Source organism: Thunnus maccoyii, chromosome 6 (genome assembly GCF_910596095.1).
Source record: "Thunnus maccoyii chromosome 6, fThuMac1.1, whole genome shotgun sequence".
NCBI lineage: Eukaryota > Metazoa > Chordata > Actinopteri > Scombriformes > Scombridae > Thunnus > Thunnus maccoyii.
The window spans coordinates 17,828,433-17,855,563 of record NC_056538.1 but is presented as its reverse complement, the minus strand read 5'-3'; the positions used below and the strand labels follow the sequence as shown (position 1 = coordinate 17,855,563).

General features: G+C 43.2%; 1 protein-coding gene across 2 annotated transcripts in view; it reads right to left on the bottom strand.

Moving 5' to 3' along the window:
• Window positions 1-27,131, bottom strand: part of kmt2a (lysine (K)-specific methyltransferase 2A) — a 43,916-nt gene that overhangs the window by 12,699 nt on the left and 4,086 nt on the right. The window contains exons 2-24 of one of the 2 annotated variants that reach the window (XM_042413315.1): window positions 19,011-19,083; window positions 15,434-18,801; window positions 14,577-14,754; window positions 12,760-12,988; window positions 11,940-12,631; window positions 11,778-11,851; window positions 11,330-11,569; window positions 10,886-11,032; window positions 9,876-9,974; window positions 9,453-9,573; window positions 8,775-8,888; window positions 8,380-8,564; window positions 7,936-8,112; window positions 6,204-6,314; window positions 5,790-5,863; window positions 2,026-2,240; window positions 1,837-1,931; window positions 1,619-1,756; window positions 1,363-1,521; window positions 1,134-1,245; window positions 948-1,026; window positions 360-520; window positions 85-231 (exon numbers count right to left, since the gene is read on the bottom strand). In XM_042413315.1, coding sequence (XP_042269249.1) covers window positions 85-231; window positions 360-520; window positions 948-1,026; window positions 1,134-1,245; window positions 1,363-1,521; window positions 1,619-1,756; window positions 1,837-1,931; window positions 2,026-2,240; window positions 5,790-5,863; window positions 6,204-6,314; window positions 7,936-8,112; window positions 8,380-8,564; window positions 8,775-8,888; window positions 9,453-9,573; window positions 9,876-9,974; window positions 10,886-11,032; window positions 11,330-11,569; window positions 11,778-11,851; window positions 11,940-12,631; window positions 12,760-12,988; window positions 14,577-14,754; window positions 15,434-18,801; window positions 19,011-19,083 — 6,988 coding nt within the window. The remainder of the gene's footprint in view (window positions 1-84; window positions 232-359; window positions 521-947; window positions 1,027-1,133; window positions 1,246-1,362; window positions 1,522-1,618; window positions 1,757-1,836; window positions 1,932-2,025; window positions 2,241-5,789; window positions 5,864-6,203; window positions 6,315-7,935; window positions 8,113-8,379; window positions 8,565-8,774; window positions 8,889-9,452; window positions 9,574-9,875; window positions 9,975-10,885; window positions 11,033-11,329; window positions 11,570-11,777; window positions 11,852-11,939; window positions 12,632-12,759; window positions 12,989-14,576; window positions 14,755-15,433; window positions 18,802-19,010; window positions 19,084-27,131) is intronic. The other variant, XM_042413316.1, reaches the window with a different exon arrangement.

The window sequence follows — 27,131 nt, the reverse complement described above, 5'->3', positions numbered from 1 at the left end:
TACAAAGAAGCAAAAAATGGAAATTGAATGTATGTAAATATGAATCTTAGAAATTATAAACTTTTAAAGACTTTAAGTTTGTACCTGGGGAGGGCATGGGCCTGGGGCCTTGTGAGCGCTGGCAAGGGGGGTAGCTGGGGTGCCGATTCCTGGTGTAAACCCTGAGCTTGGGGGTGTTGGCAGGGGAAAGGGTGTCTGAGCGCCGTGGAGACTCAAACGGATCAGGAAAGTCTTTATATAAAGAAAGAGAAAGTGACACAGAACATTCACTTTAGTTAAACATGTTGTATTACCAAACATGATGCATAAATGTACTGCAACAGATGCAAACCTAAATGATATAAAGTCCCTTCGGTTACCTGCTATGGGAGGTGGGCTGTGTGCTATCGTTCGATTCTCCTCAGGAGCCATCATGCTCTTCAGGTCAGACTCTACCACTGGAGGGTGACAAACTAGGATCCTACAGGTATACACACAGCGCTTTCGAGCATCTAAAGTACTCCAGTACACCCTGGAACACCTGGAGAGAGAGAATTTATTTAGTTCAACATAACTGACTTGGACATTTCAAGTTTCTCTGACAGTTAGATGTATTTTAAAGATACCCTGAAGTGTTTTCTTATAAACAGAAAAGTCATGTTTACTCATCAAAATGCATTGTGTGTATCCAACATCTCACTTCCTCATAAAACATTTGAAAAGTTGATTTTTAAATTATTCTAAATCCTGTATCATTTAAATCTATGTTTACTGTGTCACCTGCATGTGTGCCTTTGTGCATAAGACAAACAAAATGGGGACCCCCTCATAAAAAAACTGCTCCATAGTGCTACTAGAGATCAAAAACTCAACAGGGTACCTTTAATTGCAGAGATTCAAGGTTGTAATGGTAGCAATTAAAATCGTAAAAGACTTTCACATAAATGAAAATATAAAAAAATACTTACTGGTATCCTACAGGGAAGAGTTTGCGTTTGCAGTCTGAGAGTTCAGTCAATATCCCCAAACAATCAATGGTCATGGAGCCTGCAACGATGGTGAAGATGTTTAAATCAGCGTTCAAGAGACGTTGCAACAACAAGTCAAGTAAAAAGCAAGATAGACTGGCATTCATCTACCACCAGTCACCTTACCTATCATCATGTGGACATTTTCAGGCTCCAGTCCTGCCAACCACTTCCTCCTGAGACTAATTCCCTCCAGGTCCACCAGGATCCTGCGAGTCACCTCAAACTCAGACACGACCTGGGGGAAAAAAATTACACAAACATGTGTAAGTTGAAAAGAAAGAGTCTCCTTCCTGAATTGTAGCTTGATCTGTATAATATGTGATTGATGTATTGTAAAAAAGGATTTCCTCACCTCTCCCTTGATGAGATCCCTGTGCTTTGGACAATAGACTTTCTTGTCCTCCAGGAAGACGCAGTGGCACTGACGGGCGCACATGAAGTGGTAGTTACTGGTGCAAGAGGTGAGGCAGCAGCCAACTGTGGCCCCTGGCTTTTGACACTTCTCGCAGCGCTGAGGAGTACATAGACACAGGTTTCATGTGTCTGTCCGATCAATATAAATTGAATATAGAGTGGGAACTTGTGAGGGACAAAGTGTGCTCTCTTACCAGCTGTTTTCCCCTGAGAACAGCCATGTGAACATTTTTCAGAGAGCCATCGTCGTCCTCGAACACCTCAGCAGACCACAGGGCACAGTTCACATGGGTCCACTCGTTCTGACCGATGTACAGCAACCTGCCACTCTCCTGAAACATACAGACTCATTTCAAATGACAGCCTCAACCTTTTATGTGTTGAAGCGAGTCCAAGCAGATTTGTTACTCACATTAGTGTTCTCATCTCCATATTTCAGACACAGAACACATTGCCTGCAATCACTAACTCCTGGTGGAGGAGGGAGCTCTGGGCTGTCTTCACGATCTGAAAACAACAAACAATGGTGGAATTAAGAAGAAAACCACTAAGTGATAAGATGTGCAAATGTGTGTATACACATTTTTGCAGATTGCCTTACCAGGTAGAAGTGGAGGTGGTGGGGGTAGAGATGGAGGGAGTGGAGGAGAGGAGGCTGGAGAATCCGGTTCACCGGGGGTCTTGGGCCGGGGAGCTGGGATAATCTTTTTCATGAGGTGGGGGTGCTCAGCGCGGGAAAGCTCCTGTCTCTCTTGCCATTGGGCATAGTTATGGTCCAGGGATGGTGGCAGCACAGCATTGGGAAGGAGACCACTGCTGTGAAACAACAGCACAAACAGACAGTCACTGCTAGGACTAACTTACATATGAATTTCTAAATCCAAAAAGGATTGATTATTTTATTGCCAAAGGCCATCAATCAAGACAATCCAAAAGAACTTCAAAATAACCACAAGCCTAAGGACATGAAAAAGACTCTAAGAACACAATCCAGGGTTATTTCTGTGTGGTGGTTATTGTTGTTACATCAAAACAACATTCATCACTCTTTAAAACTTCAGATTAATTGATGGTATTATGATTTCTAAGGCAGCTTCTGAGGCAGTTAAATGCAATTCTTGCTTTAGTGATCATTGCTCTCAACAAGGGGGACTTTGGGATTTTAAACCAAAGTTATGTTACATTTTTTATAAGTTATATATTTAAGTTGAGTGAAATGAATGCAAGTAAAATTTTGATATATTCCACCTTTGTGACATTATTTATTGTGTAGTAAAAAGGCCACTGAACCATCTACTCTATTATAATAAATTTAAAAGCCTCTAATGAGAAGATATGCAATTTGAAAAATAAAATCTCGAAAATGCCACAGGCCACTATCTTTATGTAAGGTCATGTATTCTGAAATATCACCCATAAACAAACTGTGAGCATATGTCCCTACAAGCAGGCACCAATAAAAAAAAAAATAAAAAAAAGATTGTGTGACAGGTGTTGCTTTTTATAGAAGATAAATTACATATGTTGGCAACCACTTAAAAGGGTGTTAAATCCATCAGCACTATCTTACAGGAGATCTGCAGTGCTATAAGGATCTAAGGATTTTCCCCCTGGAAGGTATGAAAATTAGCAAGTGAGCAGTGACAGCAGTAATAAATAGTCACATCGAAATGGCTTTGCCAAGTTAAACCTGCAGTGCTGAACATTTGTCTCCCCCTTCTGGCAGTGAGAGTAATGACAAAAACACTGTCGACATGCTTATGTCATAGGCACCGCCGTAGCCTACTCTGTCGCTACTCTTGCAGCTGTAAGTGGAAAAATTGTTTTGAGCATCACACAACCCCTATGAAATGACTCATTTCACTATCAGAATTTGATCCATTCAGTCTAATAACATTTGGAAAGTCTAGAAGAGCCACATATTTTATTCCCATTAAAGTTAGCAGAGGGCTAACCGGAAGTTAGCTGCTCGGCTGGCAGAAGTCTGCATGCATTCATGCAGCCAGCGCAGGAATGTCAAACCCGACAGAAGGATTAAAAACTCTGTATAATGTGACATACAGAGAGATTTATCCGGCAGTTATAGGCTTAATCATTGTTAAGCATTGTGTGAACTCATTTGGCAAGGGCTTGAATGTAATGGACCTTCATTTATATGTAAAAGTCCTGCATCATAGCTTTAAGTCTTGCCAAGTCAAGCGAGGCTGGATAATTGGTGTGACATGTTGTGACATTACGTTTCATATTAAAAAAAACAGTTGAAGCATATGTTTAAGAGGCATCCATCCAGTGATGGCCACAGGATCCACTGGATGGATCATTTGTTTCTTGGATAGGAGTGCTGATACATAACGCAAAAGACCGAAATGACAAGCAAACCACAATTAGACCACAAATATGTATCAAAGAGCCTACAAGTGAAATGTGACACTGTGACGGTTTGCCTCCCACAATGCCTGGAGGCAAGGCACAGTAAATGCTTTGGGAAAGCTGATAGCTGGCGAATGTGAGCAAATGACTGTGAGAGTTAGTGAATGAGTGAGAGAGAAAGTGTGAATGTATGAAGGATTCCAGCAAACGAAGTGGCACAACTATACCACTCATTTGCAAAATATAGATTCAAGTCGCATGCCCCAAAAAAAGAGGTTATGAGCTTTGAGCTACTAACAATGACAAATAATAAGCAGCTCATCTCTGTAAAGAGCATCAATTATTCAATATGATCATTTCATTATTAATCATTGTGAGAGTGAGAATATGTACTGATCAATATCTGCTGCCCTCCATAAATAACTTTCAGGTGACTGATTAAACTGCCCACAGCCTTAGACAAAGAGAACCAACTACAGCTAATGGGGGTTGATTTTTATTGATCCTATATTCTGTAGTCAATAAAGAATGCACACAAATATACAGATACTAACAATCTTTTCAGTAGAAATATTTATAATCATATTAATCAGTGTTATTTTGAATTCTATCTTATCTTCGCTTCGCCTCTAACCATCTATTTCCCACTACATTCACCGCTGAGCTGTCTAATGGGCTCATTAATTCAGAGAAACTGTGGAATCAATTTCATTACTGCAGCTTTAAGTCTTGACTGGGACATTTAATCGCAGTCACTGTCCTGAGATAAGGTATGTTGAGAGGAATCCATTTCATTGATCTCTTCTACTAGGTCAGTCATTTCTGTTAAGTCGTTTAAAGAGTCCCTTTTTGTCTCTGATGTCAGGGGCAAATGTTTTAGCTCTGATTCCCAAAACTAAACATCACACAGCTTTGTAGATTTTACTCATCTGAGAATCCTTTGAGTCATAGCAAGTTCAACAACAGTTCAGAACTTTTGCTACTGTATCAGAAAGCTGAGAGGGGTGATCTACTCGTCTCACTAGTTTGACTTTACTCCTCAAAGCAGCTTTGATCCCATTTCGTTTACTCAAAAAGATACTGACTATCATGTGAAGTCCTGATCTTGCCCCTTGGCTGTTATTTCCACTAAACATCTCAGAGGTTGTTGGTACAGTCAGCCCACAAATTTTTATAAATATTAGTTCTCTGCTTTCCTTTTATACAGATGATGGTACAGTTTCTCCCAGAGAAACCACATCTTGCTCGTCATTTCAATAATTACAGACCTACAGTTCTTGAAAACTGCAGTTCTTCTCCCAAGGTTTTAGGCCGGGCTCACATTACAAGAGTATTAAATCCAAACTTTTCACTCTGTAATTGCAAACATAACTCCAACTACAAGTTTAGAAAATAATGCTGCATCACACACTTAACAATGCTTTTAAGACTGAGATCACCGCCTACTGGAGGGTGTTGCTTAAAAATGTGTATATTGTTTAATGTGGACTGCATTGCTTATAGTATCTAAAGTTTGATGAAATGGAAAATAATAATAAAAATATATTGTAAAAAACAAAAGAAAGCAAAGTTAAGTTGCAGCCTGTAGGGATTTTACAGTTTCAAATTCAAGTTTGATGAACAAACCAAAAATTTCCATCTGCTGTTTGTGTTACACTAATCAGATATTGTGTTCATTAATAAAAGCCTACTTGCTTAGAAAAAAAAAACTTTCAAAGACTTTGTTCAAACTAATTTGAGATTGTTTCTGAGATTGTACTTCTGCCTGATTTTTTACCGCACAAAACAAACCTGCTACAGCAAGTAAATAAATCAAATTAATTTTTAAAAAATCTTTCAAATAATTACATCCTAAGATTGTAAAAATAATCTAGAATCAACTCTTAAAGATAAAGGATGGCTTAAATAATTGCAATGAGTTACTCAGTACAGATGGAAACTGTACACTGAACTCTTTGTATTCAGTACAAAGACTACGATGTGTTAGAGACTCACTTGGCAGCGACTTTTTGTCTTTCCCAAAACCTGGACTCTTTCACTTTGAACCATGGGAAGATTCGGTCCATTTGCTGAAACAGAAAACACTCGATCAAGGTCACATATTAACTTACTGATACAGAAAGTGCCTGCACAGACTTTCATTTGGAGCGAGATTATGGTTAGTGCTCAGCAGAATGGGGCTAGCTTGATGGTGCTATACTTTGATGTAGCTATTTATCCCATACCTGCTCCAAATAGAACATCAAGAATTTTTAGAAACATGACACGTGTAAGAAAACACAATGGTCAAGTTGTCTGAAATGACCCAAAACCTGCATTCCTGTCATAGTGGAATCTGCAAGTATGCACAAGTATTCACTGGTGCTGTGAGAATATAATATATATCCAGAGTTGATGTGCAGTTCTTACCCGGATGAAGAAAGACTTGACCATGCTGTTGGCTTTCCTGCTCTCGGGCTGGCCGCCATCACCGTTGATGGCCGTCTGAATGATTCGCGCGATGTCGTCACTGAACTCCAGCTGACAGAAAAATGATGAACACAGAGTATGACACAGTGCCCGCCTTCTCATACTTTCTTTCCCCCTGTCTGCTGGCAGCAAACTATGGAAATAAAGTGTCACTCTGCCCTTTTTTTGCTCCTCACCGTCTTCCTCAGTGTTTCCTATAACTGCCAATGTCTTCTCTTCCTAAAAGCATCTGACACTCATGAAAACAGTGAACTATTGAGGGACACTGGTGGAAATGTCATTATTAAATGACTGTTAATGTCTGTTAATTTACCATTACTAGAGCAGTGCTCGTTCAAAACGTTGAACCGTAGAAGCAACTGCATATATATGTATCAAATGACAATCGAATAAATTAAAATGATACGGACTTAATAAATTAAATGGTTTTAATCCAGACAGAAACTTCACCAGCGAGGTTGAACCATAGAAGCAGTTTACTCCTATTGGCTAGTTTTACTGCCTCCGCCTCTTTTTTTCTCCTGTGTATGCTCGTTCTTCCCTCGCATGCCTTTGTCCCACTCAGCAAGTTAGAGCCCAGAAGCCCCGCGCCACTGTGATGTGACGATGTTTATATCAAACAGCCCCCGCTGCACTCAGACACAGAGCTGAGTGGCTCGCTGTTCGCTTGTTTATTTAAAGTTAATTAATATTAAACGTGTTGCGTGTCCAAGCAACTTCACACTCAGCACTGCACTTCCTTGGGTCCTCAGCAGTACATCCACCAAGTGTGAAGTCGAGTCAGAGCCCAGAAGCCCCACCCTGCTGTGATGTGACGGTGTTTATATCAGAAATCCTCTGCTGCACTTAGACACGGAGCTGAGCGGCTCGCTGTTTGCTTGTTTATTCAAAGCTTATTAATATTAAATGTGTCCAAATTGCACCAAAAGAGCATCTGTCTCCTCAGTAAATCACCTGTTGAGTGTTTGGTAGTTTAGTTGTGCTTTAGAACGTAACCGCCATGAAACAATCAGAAAATAATGTATTTCTGTCATTCACGGGCTTTCTCTCTCTCAGAGAAAGCTTTCCACCACTGTCTCTCTGTTGCCCGCTTGTGCTCTCAGCTTGCTCGCCCTTTCTCTTTTTCTTGTCTTTTTTGAAATGAGTCGGGAAACCCACATCAAAGCCTAAGTTTAACGTTATCAAATGAAGAGAGATGACATCCCCTCCTCTCTCTCATGGCAGGGATTGTACAGCTCTGATCATAACATCCAGGCACAGAGCCCAGAAGCCCCGCCCTGCTGCTGCAGAGCGGAGCAGTCCCCTGACCGCTTGTTTATTTCAAGTTTATTAATATTTAACGTGTCGCGTGTCCAAATTGCACCAAATTCGACACTGCACTCCCTTGTGTTTCCAGCAATGCACCCGCCAACCGTGAAGTAGATCAGATGAATGACTCTCAAGATATGCGAAGGACAAACATACAGACAGACAGACAGAGATTACTTGCTTTATATAGATTGATATAAGAGACACCACACAGGCCTAAACATGGCTTCAAAACATGAGAACACATACAATATGATAATCTTCTACAACAAATGCTTCACAGCTGTTGTTGTACAACACTAATTGCTTTGCCTGTGATATAATGAACAGAAGAGATGCAGCTCAAAAGAAAACACATACTTACCACTGATTTGTAGCGACCTTGATCCATCTTTTTCTCGACAGACTCCAGGTCTGGAGGAGAGTCACTGGGAGGTGTGGGGGTGACTTCAGTCAAGACTGGAGGATCCGGGCCCTCAGGGGAGCGACGGGATGGAAGACTCTCCTCTGTCTCTGGGTTCAGCTCTGGAGGTTTCACCGCCTGCCCCAAAGAGAGTTACACCCTCAGTAGAGTTCTTACTATTATGTTCATTAAACTCTAACTTAATCTGATTGCATCCATCAGTGTTTACTCAGTATTTGCATTAATCTGTGGAGCAGCATCATAATGTATGTTTTGACTATACAAACACTGGCGTAGAATGACAGCAACTAAAATAGCAAATGCCATGTAGAAGTGTTTGTTTGGTTTTGGAAACTCCTCAAAAGCAGCTGCATCAGAGTTACAGAAGGATGTGTGTTATCTAACCTGTCTGTAGCGTAACAGGTGTGTGGATGTGCGTGAGTTGAGCAGTGCAGTAAGGATGTGACGAATGCAGCCCTGAAGCTCCCTCTCCAGCGCTGTTCGCCACTCGGCTGGATGGCGTTCCGTACATTTGGTGCATGTGTAGGCAACGCTCTCTGGCAGCTTTGACAGCAGCTCGTACATTTCATCTGAGGGACAGAGACAGATGACAGGTCATTATTAGGTTTATCGTCATTCAACGGCTCTTCAAAATGACAGCCTGTCAGTCAGCTGCACAGACACTGACGACTGACGAGACAAATGAAGTGCAACAAGTGCTGCTAAATACTCAAATCTACTTGTGAGGATCTTTCATTAAATTTGTATTTCAATACAATTTTCTTTTGAGGCCTACTGACCTGTCAGATTTTCACACTTGGCATGAACCCAATGGTTGCAACGGCCACATTGCATCATCTTGCTGTCATAGTCATCATCATCATAGCACTTATCACACAGTGGGCAGAAGTTCCCTGAGAGAGAGAGGATAACATGTAAGGTGAGAAACATTTATACCACTTAGCACAAGATCGCTTTGATTCAAATGTTGCCCTTCAAATGGTTGTCAACTTCACGGCTCAAGTTGCTGATGAAAATTTTTAAGTATAAGTCTACAAAATACAGGTCACTGAGGAAATCCTTCTGCTTTAATCTCAGAGAAAATACCGGTATAGGGCTGCAATTATTATTTCCATTATTGATTCATCTGATGATTATTTGATCAATTAATTGAAGAATCATTTTGTCTATTTAATCTCAGAAACTAGGGAAAAATGCCCATTATACTTTCTTAGAGCCAAAGATGATGTCTTCAAATGTCTTGCTTTGACCAACAATCCAAAACCCAAAGATATTCAGTTTCCTATCATGTATATCACACATTTGAGAAGTTGAAACTAGCAATTTTTTTCATTTTAAAAATGACTAAAAGGATTATTCAATCATCTAAATTGTTGCAGTTCTACACTGGTGATGTATATATACAATCACTCCTTAACAGTGAGCATTATTTTGGGCCCCACATGCTTGTCACTCACCTTTAGCAAAGAGTTTGGCACAGTCATGACACATGGAGAAGTCATGTGACCACTGGGCATCCCAGGACTTCCCAGGTTTAGTGGCTCCACAACTCTTACAGCGCACACACTTGGTGCAAACCTGAAAACAACAAAAAAGTTGGTGACTATATGGCAGAAACTTGCAAGCAGTTGTGGTGTGAAAGTGACGCTGTGAGAGTGGTAAAATGTTTTCATAGGCGTTGCCTGCGAGAGGGTCCCATGAATGGAAATGACACCACTGTGAGAGGCTTCGAAGAATGTGTGAACAAAAGGACAGGCTAGAGGAAAATGTATGTGTATAATACTAACGTTTGGTCAGGTAGCAGTGCAACGGTGACAGTATATGTATTAAGGTGCGAAGGTGAAGAGGATGTCTAAAGGAAGCATCGTGTGTATTCGTACCCAGACTCTCTTCTTTTTGGTGGGTCTGGTAGGGTGGTTGGGACCCAGGCACTCCGGGTGATAGCTGTTACGGCACTTATCGCACTCTAGCAGCTGCTGCTACAGTGAAAGAGGACAAAAGTGACATGAGATCATTTAAATATCAAACAAGGAAACATTATATTTGTTGCAACACTACAGTGGTTCTATGATTTTGTGCAGATTCAACAACAGTGCTCTCCACGGCTTATTGAGAAGCACATTTATAGTGGGATTCATGGATGAATAAACAACATTATCAAAAGGTATTACGATACAGCTATAGTGTGAGCTGTGCCTGGCAGCAGTTTGTAGGCAGCCACTTAAGTGAAAACAACTGCAGTCAAGTTTTTTTTATGTAGCTGAGGGTCAACACTAGCCCAGGTAAAAGCTTTACAACATATTATGCCACAGCACTTTTTCCCCATTGCAAATCAAGAGCCACTCTGCCATTCATAAATACTGAAAATAAAATGTCACAGACAAGTTAACAACTGTTTCTTACACTCACTGTTTGTCTGGCTATGAAACACTGATAAATGTTAAAGCTGCATGAAGTTTATGATCATGTAGCACAGATTGCACAGAAGATGATACTGTTTAGGCAGAGATTTGTTTCAAACTCAACTATTTGTGTAGCTTTTAGCTCTCTGATGACCAATAACCAACAAATTCATATACTTCATTAACATGTACCAACACATAAAAGCAATCCAACAGGCATCTGATTGCGTTGCATTGACCAAATATCTGTATAGATAATCTTAAAATGACAACCATACGAAGCTCACACCATGCACATCATACACAGGACTTGAGTTAAATAATAAAATCATGGCAGGAATCCAAGAAGCTGATTAAGTGCTGTCAGCTGGCAAGGCCAGGAAGCTTCTTTCTAGGGAGGATTCTCCAGCCTTTACAAACTGTCACTCTAAACTAAGCTTCTTTTGTATCCAGCCTCAAATGAACAGAAAGTGTACTGAATGGCTTACTTTAGTTTTCTGGTGCTGGCGCCCACAGGCCTGGCAGAATCGGCATCGTCGACAACACCAGTTCTCAAATTGCTCCTGGAGAGGGCGCTCAGACTCGCCCAGGCAAAAGAGATGGAACGGTTCACAGCATACCTGGCAGAAGACGAACTACAGAGATAGAAAAGAGACAGAGAGGGAAACAACTGTTTGAGACTCCCGACTCCAATATGGCTGATGAATAACTTGGAGACTCTTATGAGCAGTGGCATATGTGAGGCAGTTTAGACAGACCATTTTTAACCGACTGCTCAAATAGTATTCTATTATTTTCTATTAAGAGAGAAAGACAAAGGAGTGGTAGAGAACAAAGTGCTAAATAGAAACAGTAGTAAAGGAAAAGAAATTGAAATTTAAAAGAGAATGTTTTTAAGAAAATGATCAAAAGTGGGCATGTTTTTCTTTTACCTCAACATTTCCACTGCTTGCACATAAGAAGCAGAGCACCCTGGGCGTGACAGGCACAGAGGTGAGCAGGCTGAGGCCGCCAGCCTCCCACACCTTCTCCACATCATGGTCCCTCTTGAAATCCACTCTGATACGATGCACTCCGTCGCAGGGTGATCTGGACTTCGCCTGGCCCCTAGTCGAGGGAGTGCTCAGCCAGTTTAAAGTACAGCTGCTGGGTGATTTAGTGCTCAGCGGCTTCTCGAGTTTGTCAGACAAGAGTGGAGATATGAAAGAGAATAGTGAATATTGGAAATAATATGTGGTTTATACAGTACATTGACAAAGTTATGGGTTTCTCTAAATCTATGGCTGAAGCAAGTTCACATGGTAACAAACAATGCATACAAGATACAATAGACAACAATGAGTTAAAGGTCTGAATAAACCAACTGACGCTAATTCCTACCTTGTCTTTTGGTCTCTGTTTAGGAGATGGAGGAACAGAGCGAGAAGTTGGCTTCTTCATCTGTTTTAATTCAACTTTGAAAAAGAGAAAGTAAATGACAAATAAGAGTGGAGTTTTGTTAAGCTTTACATTTATTATAACAAGATGGGACCAGTTTCTTACCTGTATCCGATGTTGCTGTAGTCGAGCTCTGCTGCTGTGACGAGTGCTGTTGGGGCTTCTTCTTGGGCTCGCTCAGTGGAATCTTGGGTGAGGCGTCTTTTTTTGATGGCGCCTGACTCACAGATGGTCGTTGCTGCTGTTGGGATGGCTGATGAGATTGCATAGACTGGGAGGGGGAATTCTGGGCTGAAGATGACGAGGAGGAAGATGAGGAGGATGAGGAAGATGATGATGTGGAAGAGGATGATGACGAGGAGGAGGATGTTGTTACAGGCTGCTGTAATTTGTGTCCCTTCTTACTGGAGACACTGCTCGAGACAGAGAGCTGTTTTGGGTCTGGTGTCAGGGCTGGAGACTGAGCCTGGGCTGTGACTGTGCTGGCAGCCTGAGGGGGTTCGTTTGGGGCAGGGGAAGATGCCAGAGCTGGAGATGATTGCTTTGATGACGGCTGCTGTCGCGACTTCTCCTCTCCCAGTTTTAGAGGAGGAGTTTCACTCTTTTTGCGGGAAGGTTCTTCCTTCGGTGGTGCGGGAGTGGGTTTGGGGCCAGACTCTGAGCTCGGTCCCTTTACCGGATTGAGACCCTCCTTCTTCTCAGACAACTTGTTCTTCTTCTTGTCTTTCTTGCCTTTGCCTTGTTTCTGAAGAAACATCTTTGAAGGCATCCACTGCAAATTCTGACACTTCCTCATCCTGTAGACAGTGACACAAAATTTAATCTTTAATTTCTTAAATATTCCATTAAAAGTTATAAAAATGTTATTCAAGACATACATAATAATATCAGTGATCTATTGTGACAAACAGCTCATCAGACTTACTTGCAGCACTGCTTTTTAATGTTCCGTCCACCAAATTTGGGCTTGTCGAGACAGTTGGTACAGACACCACAATCTTCTGGAACCTGGCAGCCTGAGCATTGGCCACAGCGTCGTGACCGACGCCCCTTCTTGGGAGGAGCTTCTTGAACAGCCTTTTGCCGTGTCTCCCGTGGCTTTATGGGAGGGGATTGGGGCTCTGCCTCCTCTGAACCTGCTACTGATGACTTGTCTATAGGGAGAGAAACATCATAAGATAGATGTTATCATAAATGACACAAAGTAGTACAGTATTTATTTCACTCACCAGAGTCTGAGATACACAAAGACTCTACACCAAAGCAAAATTCCTTTGCATATCATTGCTAATGTACACCATGACAGAGCCTAGCAAGCTCACTAGCTCAGCAACATAAAGCATTACAAATTTACAATATTGTTAAAAACTGAATGAATTCAATCAATAATTTAACAAATGGAACCTCCAACTAAGCCTCCTTTTAACAGAATGCCATATATTGTCATGTCTAAACTTTAGCTTTAAATGACAGCGCTTCAGTGTCTATTTAATATTTTCCACAATGTCTTCTTGAATACACTCTTTTCTTTGCTGAATGGACAGCTCATATTGTACCAGGTCTTTTATGGTATTTCCCAGCTGTGAAAGCAGTAGGTAGTGTTTCAATGGCAAGAAACACTTGTCCAGGGTGTTGTCTAAAACACTAATATCCTTACAGTAAATAACCAGGCAAAAAAAACTGATAAAATTGAGATTATGCTGCGAACTCTTGATATGTCACTTACGTCAGGTCCTCTGATCTCAAAAACACATATGTGCCAACATGACATAACACCAGTGAAAACAACAGGAACAGGGCAGCCAAAGTGCTCGTTCCATCACCACTTCATTGTGCTCTCATTCCTCTGCTCTTGAGATTAATCTGTCATCACTGCACACTGCAGGACTTTTTTAAGACTAGCACAGATGTTGTGTCATAAATAACAAATGCTCAACTCAACCAAGCCTCCACTCAGAACAGGCAAGTTTTTTGTAAATTTGCCTGATAATTCTGCTTTGCCATCTTAAAGAATTATAAAAATCCTATATTAAATTAATTCACAATGAATTAGTGTTTAGCTTGCTGCTCTATGTTTGGTTTGTGCTGTTAAAAAAACAAATATAGCCTGTGACCTACTGACCCCTTGAACTCTATTAACATCTGACAAATATGTTAAAGGGCACCCATTATGCTCATTTTCAGCTCTATATTTTTAATTTTAGACTCCACTAGAGTAGCTTTGCATGATTCACATTTGAAAACTCCATATTTATTTTACACTAGCCCTTTATGCAGCCCCTCAGCTCAGTCTCTGTTCTGTTTGACCAGCTTTGCAGAAGCTGCTGAGAGGCAGCATGTATCATAGTTGTGTAAAGTTACCGCCGATGCAAACCCAATATTTCCTGCTTTACTGCTTCAAATTAAAAGCTAATAAATGACTAAATAACAGGAGACTTTTATTGTGAAGAATTTACAGGAAGTGAAACTTGTTCCTAACTGAATTAGCAGAGCTTCATTAGTGGAACTAAAAACCAGTCGATATAACAACATATGGAGATATTTGTTTGTTGTAACATTATTCATATATATATATAACTGAAAATAAGGAAAAGCATAATAGATCCCCTTTAAACTCAGGCAATGTATTATTATTAATTATTGTAATCTCCCCACTTGAGTCCCCCAGGCGAGTCAGTAAACTTGAGCAGCAAGGCCAGAGATAGTAACCCAGTAATAAGATGCAAGTCGAGTGTGCCTCACCATCATTCCCCATGGAAGATAGGATCTTCTCTCTCTCCTCCCAGGGCAAGGCACTAAGGGTGGGCATGTCGTCAGGGAACACTGCCCGATTACGGCCAAGAGCCACAGCTGCACGACGACATACATGCTTGATGCGTGGACCGCGGACTGAGGTCTCTGACGAGTCACTCTCTTGACCCTGCTCACAAACACAAATTGCCACAAAAAGTAAGACATCTTTTAAAAGCATGCTTCATAATAATAAAAACTACACAAAAATAAAACACATAAAGCTGATATTTTAGGATGTTCTTCAAAAGGTAAATTTAATTTGTTGTAAATGTTTCACTGAACTAAATAAATCTTTTATCTCTGGACAATGTGCAATAATGATGAGGATGATGATGATGAAGTGGCAGAGGGGAAGGGATAGGTACTGGTTGCTGTGGATTGTGTCCATTTCTACAAACAATAATATTTATGACAGAGAGCTTGAGTTGGTACTAGTTTGAACTGAGGGTAGGACAAGTTCAGCTGGAAAATGGGCAATGACTGCCTATAACCATCTAATTGTTAGATTAACACTAGAAGAACAGAAGAGTTTATTCTCTTCAAAGGAATACTTTCAAGAGCACAGCCAGTGCTGCTTTCTGCATAATGTATGAAGCTAACAGAATTCCCCTTAAGTAACACCCTCTGTGGGACTTTCCTATTATCGAGTTTCAGTTTGAGTACAAATGCAGATTTCTATTTATAGAAAATATTCGTAGCATCTTGTCAAAGTCACTTGCTTGTGGCTGTATGATGAGAATGAGAGAAACAGAAGCTTTTTGTTCAGGGTACAAAATAACTGTGAAGACATTAAAAGGAAAACTCACCTGGACCTTGGTCTGGTCTGCAGGCTTCAGCTTACTCTTCTTTATCTCAAAGAGCTGGGCTTTGGCCTTCTTCAGTAGTCCAACTACCCGCTTGTCGGTCACAGGCTGTTTCTCTGCTTGTGCCAACATTGATCCGAGAGAGGAGACAGGGAGCTGTTGTCTGCCTGGCTGCCCTGGAAGGCTTGCTGCCTGCTGGCTAGGAGCACTTTGTTTCTCTTTCTCCTTCTCCTTCTCCCCATCTTCCATCTCTGCTCCCTTTTCAGAGGGTCTACCTTTCTTAGGTAGACGCACTTTAGCAATGGAAACGGGATGGGATGGAACAGTGGAATGGAGCCCACGCACCTCCGAGGAAGCAGTGTCAGAAATCATCTCAACTGATGTTAATTTTTTTCTGCCCGGAGCCTTTTTTGGAGCAAGAGATATTAGAGCATCTTCTGAGTCCCTCCCATCCACAGTAAAGAGGCTGGAAGGTGCATTGGGGGAGCCATCTGGAGTAGAAACCTTGGTTCTTTTCTCCAAATCCTTCCTCCCTTCCCTCTTATTCTCCTTCTCTTTCTCTCGGTTTTTCTCAGAATCCCTTTCTTTTTCCTTTGGAGCAGGTTCCTGGGGAGCTGACATGCTTTTTTCTTTACCTCCTTTCCCAGCTCCTCGCCCTGTGTCCTGGGCACTGGAAGGAAAGAGAGGGAAAAGTGGGGAAGAGGAGGATGATGTAGTTGACAAAGGAGGTGGGTTTCCAGCAGCCCCTCTCCTGCTATCAGGTGTCCCTTGTGAGGCCAGGGATACGGAGGAGAAGGTGCTGAAAGAAGCAGGAGTTAAGGCACTGGTGGCTAGTGGACTTGTAGAGACCCCTGGCAAAGAGCTGGGGTTACTACTGCAGACAGAGCCTGTCAGCACAGACATCTCAGAGGAGCCTTTCCCCACAGATATCTGGCCTCCTATTTGGCTGCTGCGTCTGGTCATTGAGTGGGAAGGAGACCGTGGTTGGCCACGTATTGTTCCCGAGACCAGTCGTCTCCTGCGCCGCGAGCTTCTGTTGGAGCTAGAGGATGTTTGGTGCGGGGAGAGAGACCCAGGGCTGCTCCCAGAGGATGAATGCAGGGTAACGGACTCAAATATCCGAGAGTGAGCCTCACTGGGTGTAAAGCGTGGAGCACGAAGCAATGGGCTGCGCTTCTGGAGTGGTGTGTCAAAGCGGGATGAAGAGGGATGTTGGTGGTGGGTGTGGGGGTGATGAGGGGCAAATAGACGAGTCCCTGATCCCGCTCCACTGCCTTGTGCAGGGAATGAAACAGGAGCAGCTCCCCCTGCTCCACTGACACCTTGGGGCAACAGCCCCACGTCTTGAGCTGTGAGAGGGGGAGGACGGAAGTTGTCAAATATGGGTTTGCGGATGAGGCCCTCCTTGGCATATTTAGCAGAGGAGAAGTACTGCTGTTCAGGGTGGGACAGGGACGTCCAGCGGAAGGTGGGCTCTCTCAGAATTGAGCGGCTTCGTTTGTCTGACAAGCTGGACAGCACTGACGGTCCAGACAGGAATGGAGGGATGGGTTGAGACATCCAGGGTGACTGGGGGTGGTGTTCACTGATAGCAGCTGAATTGGAGGAAGCTGACTGAGGAGGCTGAGGAGGGGTGAGGAGAGGGGGAGGTGGAGGTGAAGAAGAGGCAGTGGATGAAGCCGGCTGGGAATTGACAAGTGTGGTGGAGGACATCAGCACTCCTGTTGGTGGACTGATGATAGGCTTTTTGGCCCCTGTGGTGAGCGTCTCTCTCACCCTCTGGCTCTGACTTCCTCGACCCACCCCTTGTCCTCTCCGGCCTCGTCGACTCCTTTCAGACAGCATGTGCTCTGGCTCTGGCTCAGAGGGAGGGGAGGGAGGCCGTGAGCTGTGTAACAGGTTGGCCTCCCTCTCTCCCTGTGAGGACGGAGAGTGATCCTCCTCTGGCTCCGACAAAGCTTGTGTGGCCTCAGAAGCCTGGGAGTCGCACGACGAGTCATCCAAGCTGGGGCTGCTGGACCTGGAAGACTCTGCAGAAGAGAGCTGGGAGGAATGCTGCGACACAGCACTTGAGCCGCAAGAAGCTGCGCTACTGCTAAATCGCCCGTTGGTGGCATTGTTGGTGTTGCTGTTGAGCAGACTGGCAGCTGTTGATGAAATACTGGAGATAGGGGCGGGTGGTGGAGGAGGGGGGAGGGAGTCAATGGGAGCAGTGGTCGTAACGGCCGGTGGAGAGACCAGCACAGGGGAAGGGGAAGAGGAGGTAGTGGAGGTGGGTTGGGCAGATGCGGAGAGAGATGAGGGCGTTGTTTCTAACCGTGCCATCTTCATATGGGGTGGCGGGGTTCCAAAGCTGCCCTCGTCTTCAATGAAGCGCTTGGGGGTTTTGATGATGCGAAGAGAGACTGTGCTGACCACAGGCATGATGAACTGCCTGATGTTCTTCAGTTGGGTGGTCTTCCTGATGCCAGCCTCAATGGCTCCTGCCCCGCTACCCCCAATGGCTACAGCTTCTTTCTCCAATCGCTTCTGCGCTCCTTTCTTAGCACGCTGCAGCAGCTGCTTAGCGATGGTTGCATCAGTGCGTTTAGAAGAAGGGACAATTCTGACAGGCTTTCTATGGCGAGGGCTTTTTCTGAGGCCCACTGTCCTGCCTGGCTTGGAGGGAGACGGGGAGGCAGGTGAATTGGAAGAGTCCTGGTCCTCAGCACCATCCACATTCCTTAGCATGGGCTGCTGGAGAGTGTGTGGTTCTGTGCCTCTGTCCCCGCCTCTCACCTTAAAGGCCTTGTGTTTCCCTTCCCCACAATCATCAATGGAGGTAGACAGCTGTGCAGCAGCAGCAGCAGCAGCAGCAGCCGCCTCAGCTTTGAGCCGCTCAGCTGAGGGCGGTCGCCCACGTCTGCGTCGGGGTACACCAGGCAAAGTCTTGAGCCGTGACTTGAGAGGGGCGAGTTTAGTCGCTCTCAGCCTCTTCAGGTTGGTAACTTTGGATTCACCCCGCCCACCTTTGGGAAGCTTGGCATCAGCATCATGAGGATGAGCAGAGCCCAGTGGCGTTCTCTTGGCGCCCTTTCTGTCCTTGTCCTCCTCTGTGTCCATGCCCAACTCAGACCCAGCTTGCCTACCGTCCTCTGCTGCTGCATGGTTACCTGCACTCCAAGCTTTCTTGCTACTTGAGGATGGGGGGCGGCCTCTTCTCTTTTCTCCAGTGCCAAGTGGCCTCCCAGGCAGCCTTTTTGGTCCCTCAGGTTTCGCCTGTGCACAGGAGTGAGGGGAGGAGGGGGAAGATAGACTTGCAGCAGCTTTCTGGGCAGTCAGGGCCCGGGGTGGACGGCCTCTGGGCTTCTTCTCCTGTATGGGTGTGCCCGCTGATAAAACCAGGGAACAAAACAAAGGATATTCGGTTAGCAAGGAGCCATCAGATATTGACAGCTTTCATAGGCACAGACATCTCAAGACAACAGTAAAGTCCATGATAGACATTTAGAGACAAATCCTCAAACACTAAGCCAGTTCCTGCTGATGATTTCCTGAAATTTTTCAAAATGAATTTCAATATCATTTTTAGGTCAAGTACCTGAAGAGGTTGTTGAAGGGCTCTGTATTCTTTTCTGCTCAGTGACTGTTCCAAATCCTCCAAACACTTCTTCCTGCAAAAAAGAAGAGAAAACAGATCAATCTTTTGTGACCTTACAGCTGAGGTTATGGTTGGTTAACAGGTCAAATATTCAGCATCCATCATGGTACATAATTGTCATTTGGCCTAGATGTGCAACACTTGAGTCATTCTTGAAGTCAGACTCAAATGAAGACCAAGGTTTCAGGGCTATAATGATGTGCTCAATCTCACTTTCGCCTGCTGGCTTACTTTGGTGCTCTCATTTTTCTCTGGCTTTTGGGATGGCATGCTTGCAGTTGGAAAAGGCTCAAACCACAACAGACAGTTTGAATTGCAAACATCCAAATTCTCCTCGGTGACTAACACATAGCAATGCTTTCCGGCTCCCAGAGGGAACAGTAAAATGCTAAGGTGGTTGGTCATACATATATAGCTACACAGACAGCCAGGGCAAAGCTTATCAGACTCAGACCTACATTTTCAGCTATGGCTCAATTTTCATCAGACTGAGCTTTACATTGACAGCAGGTGTACTTACACTCAGCTTCACTTTAAGCTAAATTCTAACATCACCTACCTGTATACAATTTTAATTGTTGTCACGCCTTTTGGATGTTGACATGTTGATACTTAACATGTAGTTAGTACGCAAGTATGCTAATATTAGCTACTTAAATATAATGTTGCATATTTCAGTTGATTAAGTTACAATGTGTGTACAATGTACATGAAGCAAGTTATACACGGCGACGCGAGTCAAACTTACATAGTGCCATCTATCTGAATGGATCAATGCATGTCAGCCAACCTGGGTTAAATGCGGGTTAAGCCACAGATATACTCCCGAGTGGACACATACACGGACAGCTGCGGACACCACAGATGCGTAGTAGTTCTGTTTATACTACTTTCTGGAGTCCGCTCTCCACGCATGCACAGTAGTTCGGCATCTACAGGTAGACAGTGTAGTGGCCGTGAGGTCGAGACAAACTGGGGGTACGCAGATGTCATGTGCACCCATTTATGACAAAATATATGTCATGTTGACCCTTGCGTACCCGCACACACGGAAAGTATAAATTCAGCTTCAGATAGCACTTCCCAGCTTTGGTTATAAGGTGTCTGTTATGGATGGAAATTAATTTAATGACATGTTAGCAAGCTAACGTTACTATTAATCTCAAAGACAGGAATTTGGTCATAAGTTTTAGGGGCATCCTGTCATGAACTGAAGAAGATTTTGACCTGTTAGTTACGCTGAATTAAAAATCAGGGAATCACCAAAAGCATGATGGTTGACCTTGTGGGGATCATAAAGGTCTACCAAATTTCAAGGTAATTCAGTTTGGACCAAAGTGTTAGACTGTCAAACCAAAGAAACAACATTTAAATGACTGACATGACCAGTATCATTACAATGAAAACACACACAGGTGAAAGTTGCGTTCTTCCAATGAAACACATGGGAAGCAAAAGTTTTCCTCCTGAACATGTCTCTGTGTGAACAGACACTTAACTGTTATTACTTTGAGCAAGTACAATAAAACCAGTGGAAGAAACACCAACCATGAAGAATCACCACCATAATGACAATGTCATCATACGGTATCTGAGAACCCGACCTGGCAGATTAAACAGGCTGTAATAAATGAAGTACTACGGTCTTGCAAAACAAAAAGATTATGTTTCAGAGACACATATAAGCAAATGTATCACAAGTTGCACTTAATATTTCACGTACTGAATTACTAACTTAAACATGTGTTTATCTTCTCTGTGACTTGACGGTGGATGTGTGACATTTCTGATGATAAATCCTGTTATACAAATTCAAGAAATCATGTGTAAATGTAATATACTGAATGCACAGACTGTCCATCTATCCTCCCTCTCATGCCTCAGTAAAGCCTTGAGATGTGCAATGGAGAACTCGTCCAAGGATGATTAACATCTTCAGCATCTTCTTTGAGCCACCACTTCTAGCAATCAGTGTGTGTGTGTTTAAGAGTGGAGGTGAGTGTGTCATTTCATCATGTTTATTTATAGCAGCGTGTGGGGATGCAGTTGAGGTCTCACTGGCCCAGTTTGTAGAGCAGCTGCTATCCAAGTGTAGTCCACACAAGTGTGTGCACATGACTATATGCAAACTAACTACCACCAGCTACACACATCACAATGTTAATGATTGATAAATGAATGTGTCTGACACATCCACACTGTGGAATCTAGATTAAAAAATATGAAAGAAACATTCTTGTGTGCAACAAAGCTGTTTCATCTGTTCTACATAGAAACAAACAACAATAACAGACAGTCAATACTGCTGTTTATCCTGGCAGCCACTCTAAATCTGAGCATCCTCCACTCTTCCTAGTGCATTTGAGCATCTTTTTCTTCTTATGCTTCTTCAGTCTCTAAGCATTCTCTCCTCTTCCTCTATCCTCACAGCATCCTTCCAGCATCCTTTCCTCTCTGAGCAAGCTGCTGCTCTTGGTAGGTGTTGTTGCAGAGCTGAGGGGGGCGGAGTACCAACGGACAGCTCTGACTCGCTGTGATAGTGCGAGTGGCACTCAATGACATCACAACACGCTTTTCTAGAGGCAAGTGCACAGAGCGCACCGCACGAGTTCATGTAAACACACATACATGCGTACATGTACCTCCTCAATCCATCAGACACACAAACGCCTCACACATGCACACATACATGTAGACTGAAAAAAAAGAAGAAAAAAAAAAAACCACACGCCCTGCACATGAACTGCGCAGCGAGATGTAAACAAGCATAACATAGGGGTGAGGACGCGGGGGAGGGGTGCACGGGCAAGGCGAGCAAACAAGAGTAAGGAAAGGAGGAGGGCTGTAGGAGGAGGCAGAGGGGGAGAGAGAAAAGAGACGAGGAAGCAGCATCTTGACCACACGCACCATCAGCAACAGAGGGAGCGAAGTCGTCTCATGGGAGCACAGAGGATGAAAGGGGTTTGGGGTTTTCAACATGCTCATGCAGAAGCTTGCCAAATCCAAATCTAAACAGGCCTCCCACACAACAAGACTCTCTTTCCTCCCCCTCTGCCATGCTCCCAAACACATATTCAGTCACTCACTTATTGCTCGCTCGCTCGCTTCCCGCCCACTGGCTGCTGAGCAGAGAGCAGCAGCGTGTGAAACACAAGGCTCACCATGAGCTCAATAGTAGGCCAGGCACAGGGAGGTAACTTCAAGAAGTAAACAAACACTGTAGTAGACTAGCGAGGTAAGGTTCATGTACTGTTTTGCCTTATAACATGCAAAGGATAAAAAGGTTACTAGAAAGACCTGAGTTTCCCTTTTCTCCTTTCTATCTCATCTCTTCAACTGAGGAGAGAACAAGAATGTTTTTGAACATGACTGTTCAAGTTCTTCTTCATCTCCGCTGGCTTTTGCTGTCACTCTCACCATACAAGACTGAGCAGTTTTACTTCCTGCTGGTCTGTCATGTCTCATCTAGCTGATCAGTGAATAAATGACTTGATATAAAGTCACTGTATGCTAGAGAAAAGGAGATCAGTGTGATTCATTGTTGAAGCAGGAGGTGAAAGGGGCTGTCCCGGAAAGCTATGAGACGGATGTGAATTTGGTTTGAGGTATTCATCTCTGTATCATTTTGATGGTGCTTTTGCAAGCTGAGAAAGCCAATGGGACTTTCACTGTCCTTGGCTTGCAGGAGTGGGGACCACTTTCCCAGGCAGGGTATGAACAAGTAGGCCTAAATCTAAAAAAGTTAATTCACGCTTAACATGGCATTCTGAAAAACATCTTAATTTTAGATAATTATGGAATCCAAGACTAAGTTAAACCAGATTCATTTTAACCACCTATATTAGTCCTCATTAGTGAGAGTATGTGTACATAGGTATGGCCTGCAGGTGCAAATAAAAGCTGTAACGCATCACAAACGCCTCATAACTCAGCGGTGTCAGAGGAGTAACAACAGACAAAATAATGGAAGTGAAAAAAAAAGAACAAGTTCAGAAACAAAAAAAAAACCTTATTGTGATCAATCAACCATATCCCCTACTAATTATCTCCATATGCAATTAATTTGCATCAGTGATTTACATATAGACAACATTACAGAAGTAGCAGGCTGTTCATATAGCACAACAAAAAGTAAGGGCGTGTAGGCTAGGAAGTGGACAGCTGTACAAAGGTTGGACCTGGATTCACATTCTGTCTCAAACTAGAAGCTAGTGCTAATGTTCTTAAAATCCAAACATAACCACAACCTGCCCCTAAACTTACCTAAGTGATATTAGTTGCTTTAACTTAAGCAAACGTTAATCCTGATTTAGTTGCCACAAGCCGATACTGTAGAAATGAAAAAAACAAAACAAAAACATTGCAGAGATGTAAAACTTTCTTTAGGGAATGTATTTAAGTAATATTCCAGTATATTACAGTTTGTAAACACAGTCCAAGTTTTAAACTAGGTATAATAACTCAACCCATATAGATTTGGCACAGCTACATTTTTCATTGTTGTTCATGAAATGTATCATCAATCATCATTTGTTCTCTTATCTTCTCTCCATTTATTTTTCTTTCTCAGATGTAATACAATCTATTTCATCCTTGCAATGTTTCAAACCAGCTTCCTGACAGACAAGATGTACCAAAATGTTCTTATTTATTTTTAGATAAACTTTATAGAGATAACTTGTGATTAGCTAATCTTGTTGGCTTTGCTGACATTTTCCAACTCCTTCCCTTTAAAACACACGATGGTATGTTTAAGAAAGTGATTTGCAGTACTGTCAGATATATGTGATTGGTGTTAAATGGATTAAAACATGCAAACATTGTATAGTCCTTTCAACAATATACAGCGCTGATAAATTGGTTACTATATTTTGCAACCAGCAAAATGACCACAACTGTTGATCTCAAGATCTTATTGGAAAGACTAACCACTACTTGTGCAATCATTAGCGGCAAACAGTTGCTGTTCAGTGCTAGTTTATCACTCATATTGTCTTTATTATGTTCAACTTTAACTTTAATAACAACTAAAAGGTTTAATTCTCACAGATTACATGTTAAGATTAAGTCACAACAATATCACCAACTGAATACTGCAAGTGGTTCCACATTAACCAACCAATATTTTCCTTGTATTGATTGGACAACCATGTAGGTGACTACTTCCGTGGTTAATAAATATTATTTTTTTAAAGAAATACAGTTCAATCCACCCCCAAGTATTCACATTCAGGTCTTTCTCAGAACAGATGTAAAAGTCTGGGAAAGGCAGGGGGTAGTGTGACAAATGTCTTGCTGGATTGAAACCCCAGACACTACAGTTGTGTGGCAAATGCCTCACCCAAAGGAGCCGCCAAATTGGCCAACACCCCTATTTAGCAACCCCTGATGACATATGAAAGTATTGTAGTCACAGTGACCTGGCAAAAGGTGCAACACATATGATCATGTTGGACATTCAAGTATTACAAAAAGACATGAACTAAGATTTAAGTCAGACATTCAACACAGGAAAACTTCAAGCAGTGAAGTAGAAAAGGAGGACATGGATGTGAGTCAGACAGGAAGGAGAGATGTTAAATGGATGAGTAAGTTTTCAGGTTAGGACCTTGTCAGTCACTTTGATGCTGGAGAATACTCATACTTCTTAAGCGGCCATTCCTCCTTGGTATGAAAAAAAACATTTTTTTTGACACATTCCAGGAAGATTTCCTCTTGGATTTACTGAACAGACTATGCCTCATCTCTTCCTGGAATGTAAATTGGCAGTGAGCTCATACTCCCCTATATGCTCTGATGACACATCCCTTCATAAAGGCCACACAGGAAACCAACAAATACTATTAAGTTTACAAAGCAGCAACTATGAGGTTTATTGAAGTTTCAGACCTTAGTCACTGATTACAGCATCTTGTTTACTCCACCAGAGTGAATTATACACTGGTACTGCCTTGTGACCCCTGTCAGCCTTGGGCAAAAGGTGGACATTTGTTTTTCAAGTGTTCCAACACTGAGTGCTACTGTTTCACATTTGCTCATTGACAGCACACAGACCAAAACAAACACTTTCCAGGGCAAGATGACTCCTCTTCCTACACCTCGCACGTAAGGAGACGAAGACAGTCAATGGACAAAGACAAACAGAGTGATTGGCACGTGTGCATGGTGTGTCTCTCTCTCTTTCTCACACACACACACACACACACACACACACACACACACACACACACACACACACAGAGGCTGGCAGGCACCCACACACACACACACACACACACACACACACACACACACACACACACACACACACACACACACACACATCCTCTACTCTTCACCCAACCAGGCAGCATGAATTGAAGTTCTAATCAAAATAAAGACAAAGAAGACACGCCTACTCCTGAGTGCAATGAGGGACATTAAGTCTGAGGGACACCCTGAAACCCCCCCACCCCAACACACACACACACACAAAGAGTAAGAAAGACGACACAATTGCCGCCTTTCTCTCAGTCAGGCAACTCCTAAAGCAGAGGTGAAAGCTCCTTGCCCGCCTGCTGTAGCAGAATAAAGCCATGGATGGGAGGGTCTGTGACTAATTCTCCTCCCAGCGTTGTCCCGTGGGGAGGAGGGGGGTCGCCCTGCACCCTTTGATATCCCTGCCTGCGCTCTTTCAGCCGCCCGCACTTTGTGAGAGCAAGAATAAAAGCAGACACAAAGCTTCCTGCTCCAATCCACACGCTGTCTCGGGGATGGGTAAGCGGGTGGGGGGGATGGGGGTGGCGATGGGGGGGTCTTCCATTTAAATAGGCCAAACACCTGCTGGACTGACGCCCCTTCCGCTCAAACACACCATTTCTCTCTAACCAGTGAGGCAAAGAGACATTTGGGTTGATACATCTATTCAGCTGCACTTTTGTATGAATGATTAAACATTGGTTATAATATGTGATTGGAATGGATGCAGCAGACATAATGGGCCGAGAATAAAAAGGGAAAATGATGCAAAGTCTGATTAGATGGACAGTGAGGTTGGGGTTGAGGTTGTGGAGGTGAGGGGTGGTGGGAGTCACACATTCACAAAAAAGTCTCGGCACCAAAACAAGCAACGGCAATTTGGCCGGATCAAGAAAATGAATTCCCTACACACACACACAAAAGCTAACAAATGCCTTCATTTGGACAGCAACAGCCGACAAGCACCCTTTTGAGCCACCCCAATAGGCTTAGTAATCCATTCCAAAGTGGCAGCTGTCAGAAGAAAAGTTGCTCTGCCTCTCAGACGGGGTTGTGTGTGTCTGAAGTGGATTTGGGTCTTTCTGCCTGGATGGAGGAAGGAGGGGTGGCCAAGTGTCCGGCTGGCGCTCTGTTCAGGGTCGCCCTGTGAGCTCAGCAGGCTGCGGTGAGCCTGAACAATCCTGCCCCAGTCTGGCCAGACAGGCTCTACACTGCTTCTCAATGAAATCACCATGCTGTGTCCGCAAACGTCCATAGGCTCCAGGTTCCATGGGGATTTAATGATCCACACATCCCAAATACTGCTATACCCTTCACTGAAGTAGGGGAAGGAGCAGCTTCTTGTTACTTAAAAAACCATTTGCTCACAAAGTTGATATTTCAACTACAGTTAATATTTGTCCAGAATATCATAAAGCTTTGATTCAGTACAGGGTTTCCCCTATAATTGTACAATGAGATCCCTCCAGACGATTTTTTTTTTTTAAATGCCAAAAATAAAGCCAAATACCCATTCATTTGGAAATCAATAACGTTTGGGAGCCTCTGAGCGGCGCTGTTTCAAAACATGAGTCAATGTCTGTGTCGTTGTCTGGGAAACTCCTGGTAGCGCATCTCCTTTTAAGGAACAGGGCAATAGGTAAGTGAGTGAGTGGTTAACATGGAATGAGAGAGCGAGCTGCAGAAAAGTGATGGTAAATGCGATCGGAGCAGAGAAAAAGGGTTGCGGTAAATTTTAAATCTGGCAGTAAATGTACAGTACAAGCTACAGTTTGTCAGTTAATAAATGCTGCGGCTTCTCAAGACCAAGAAAAGTCTTGTCTG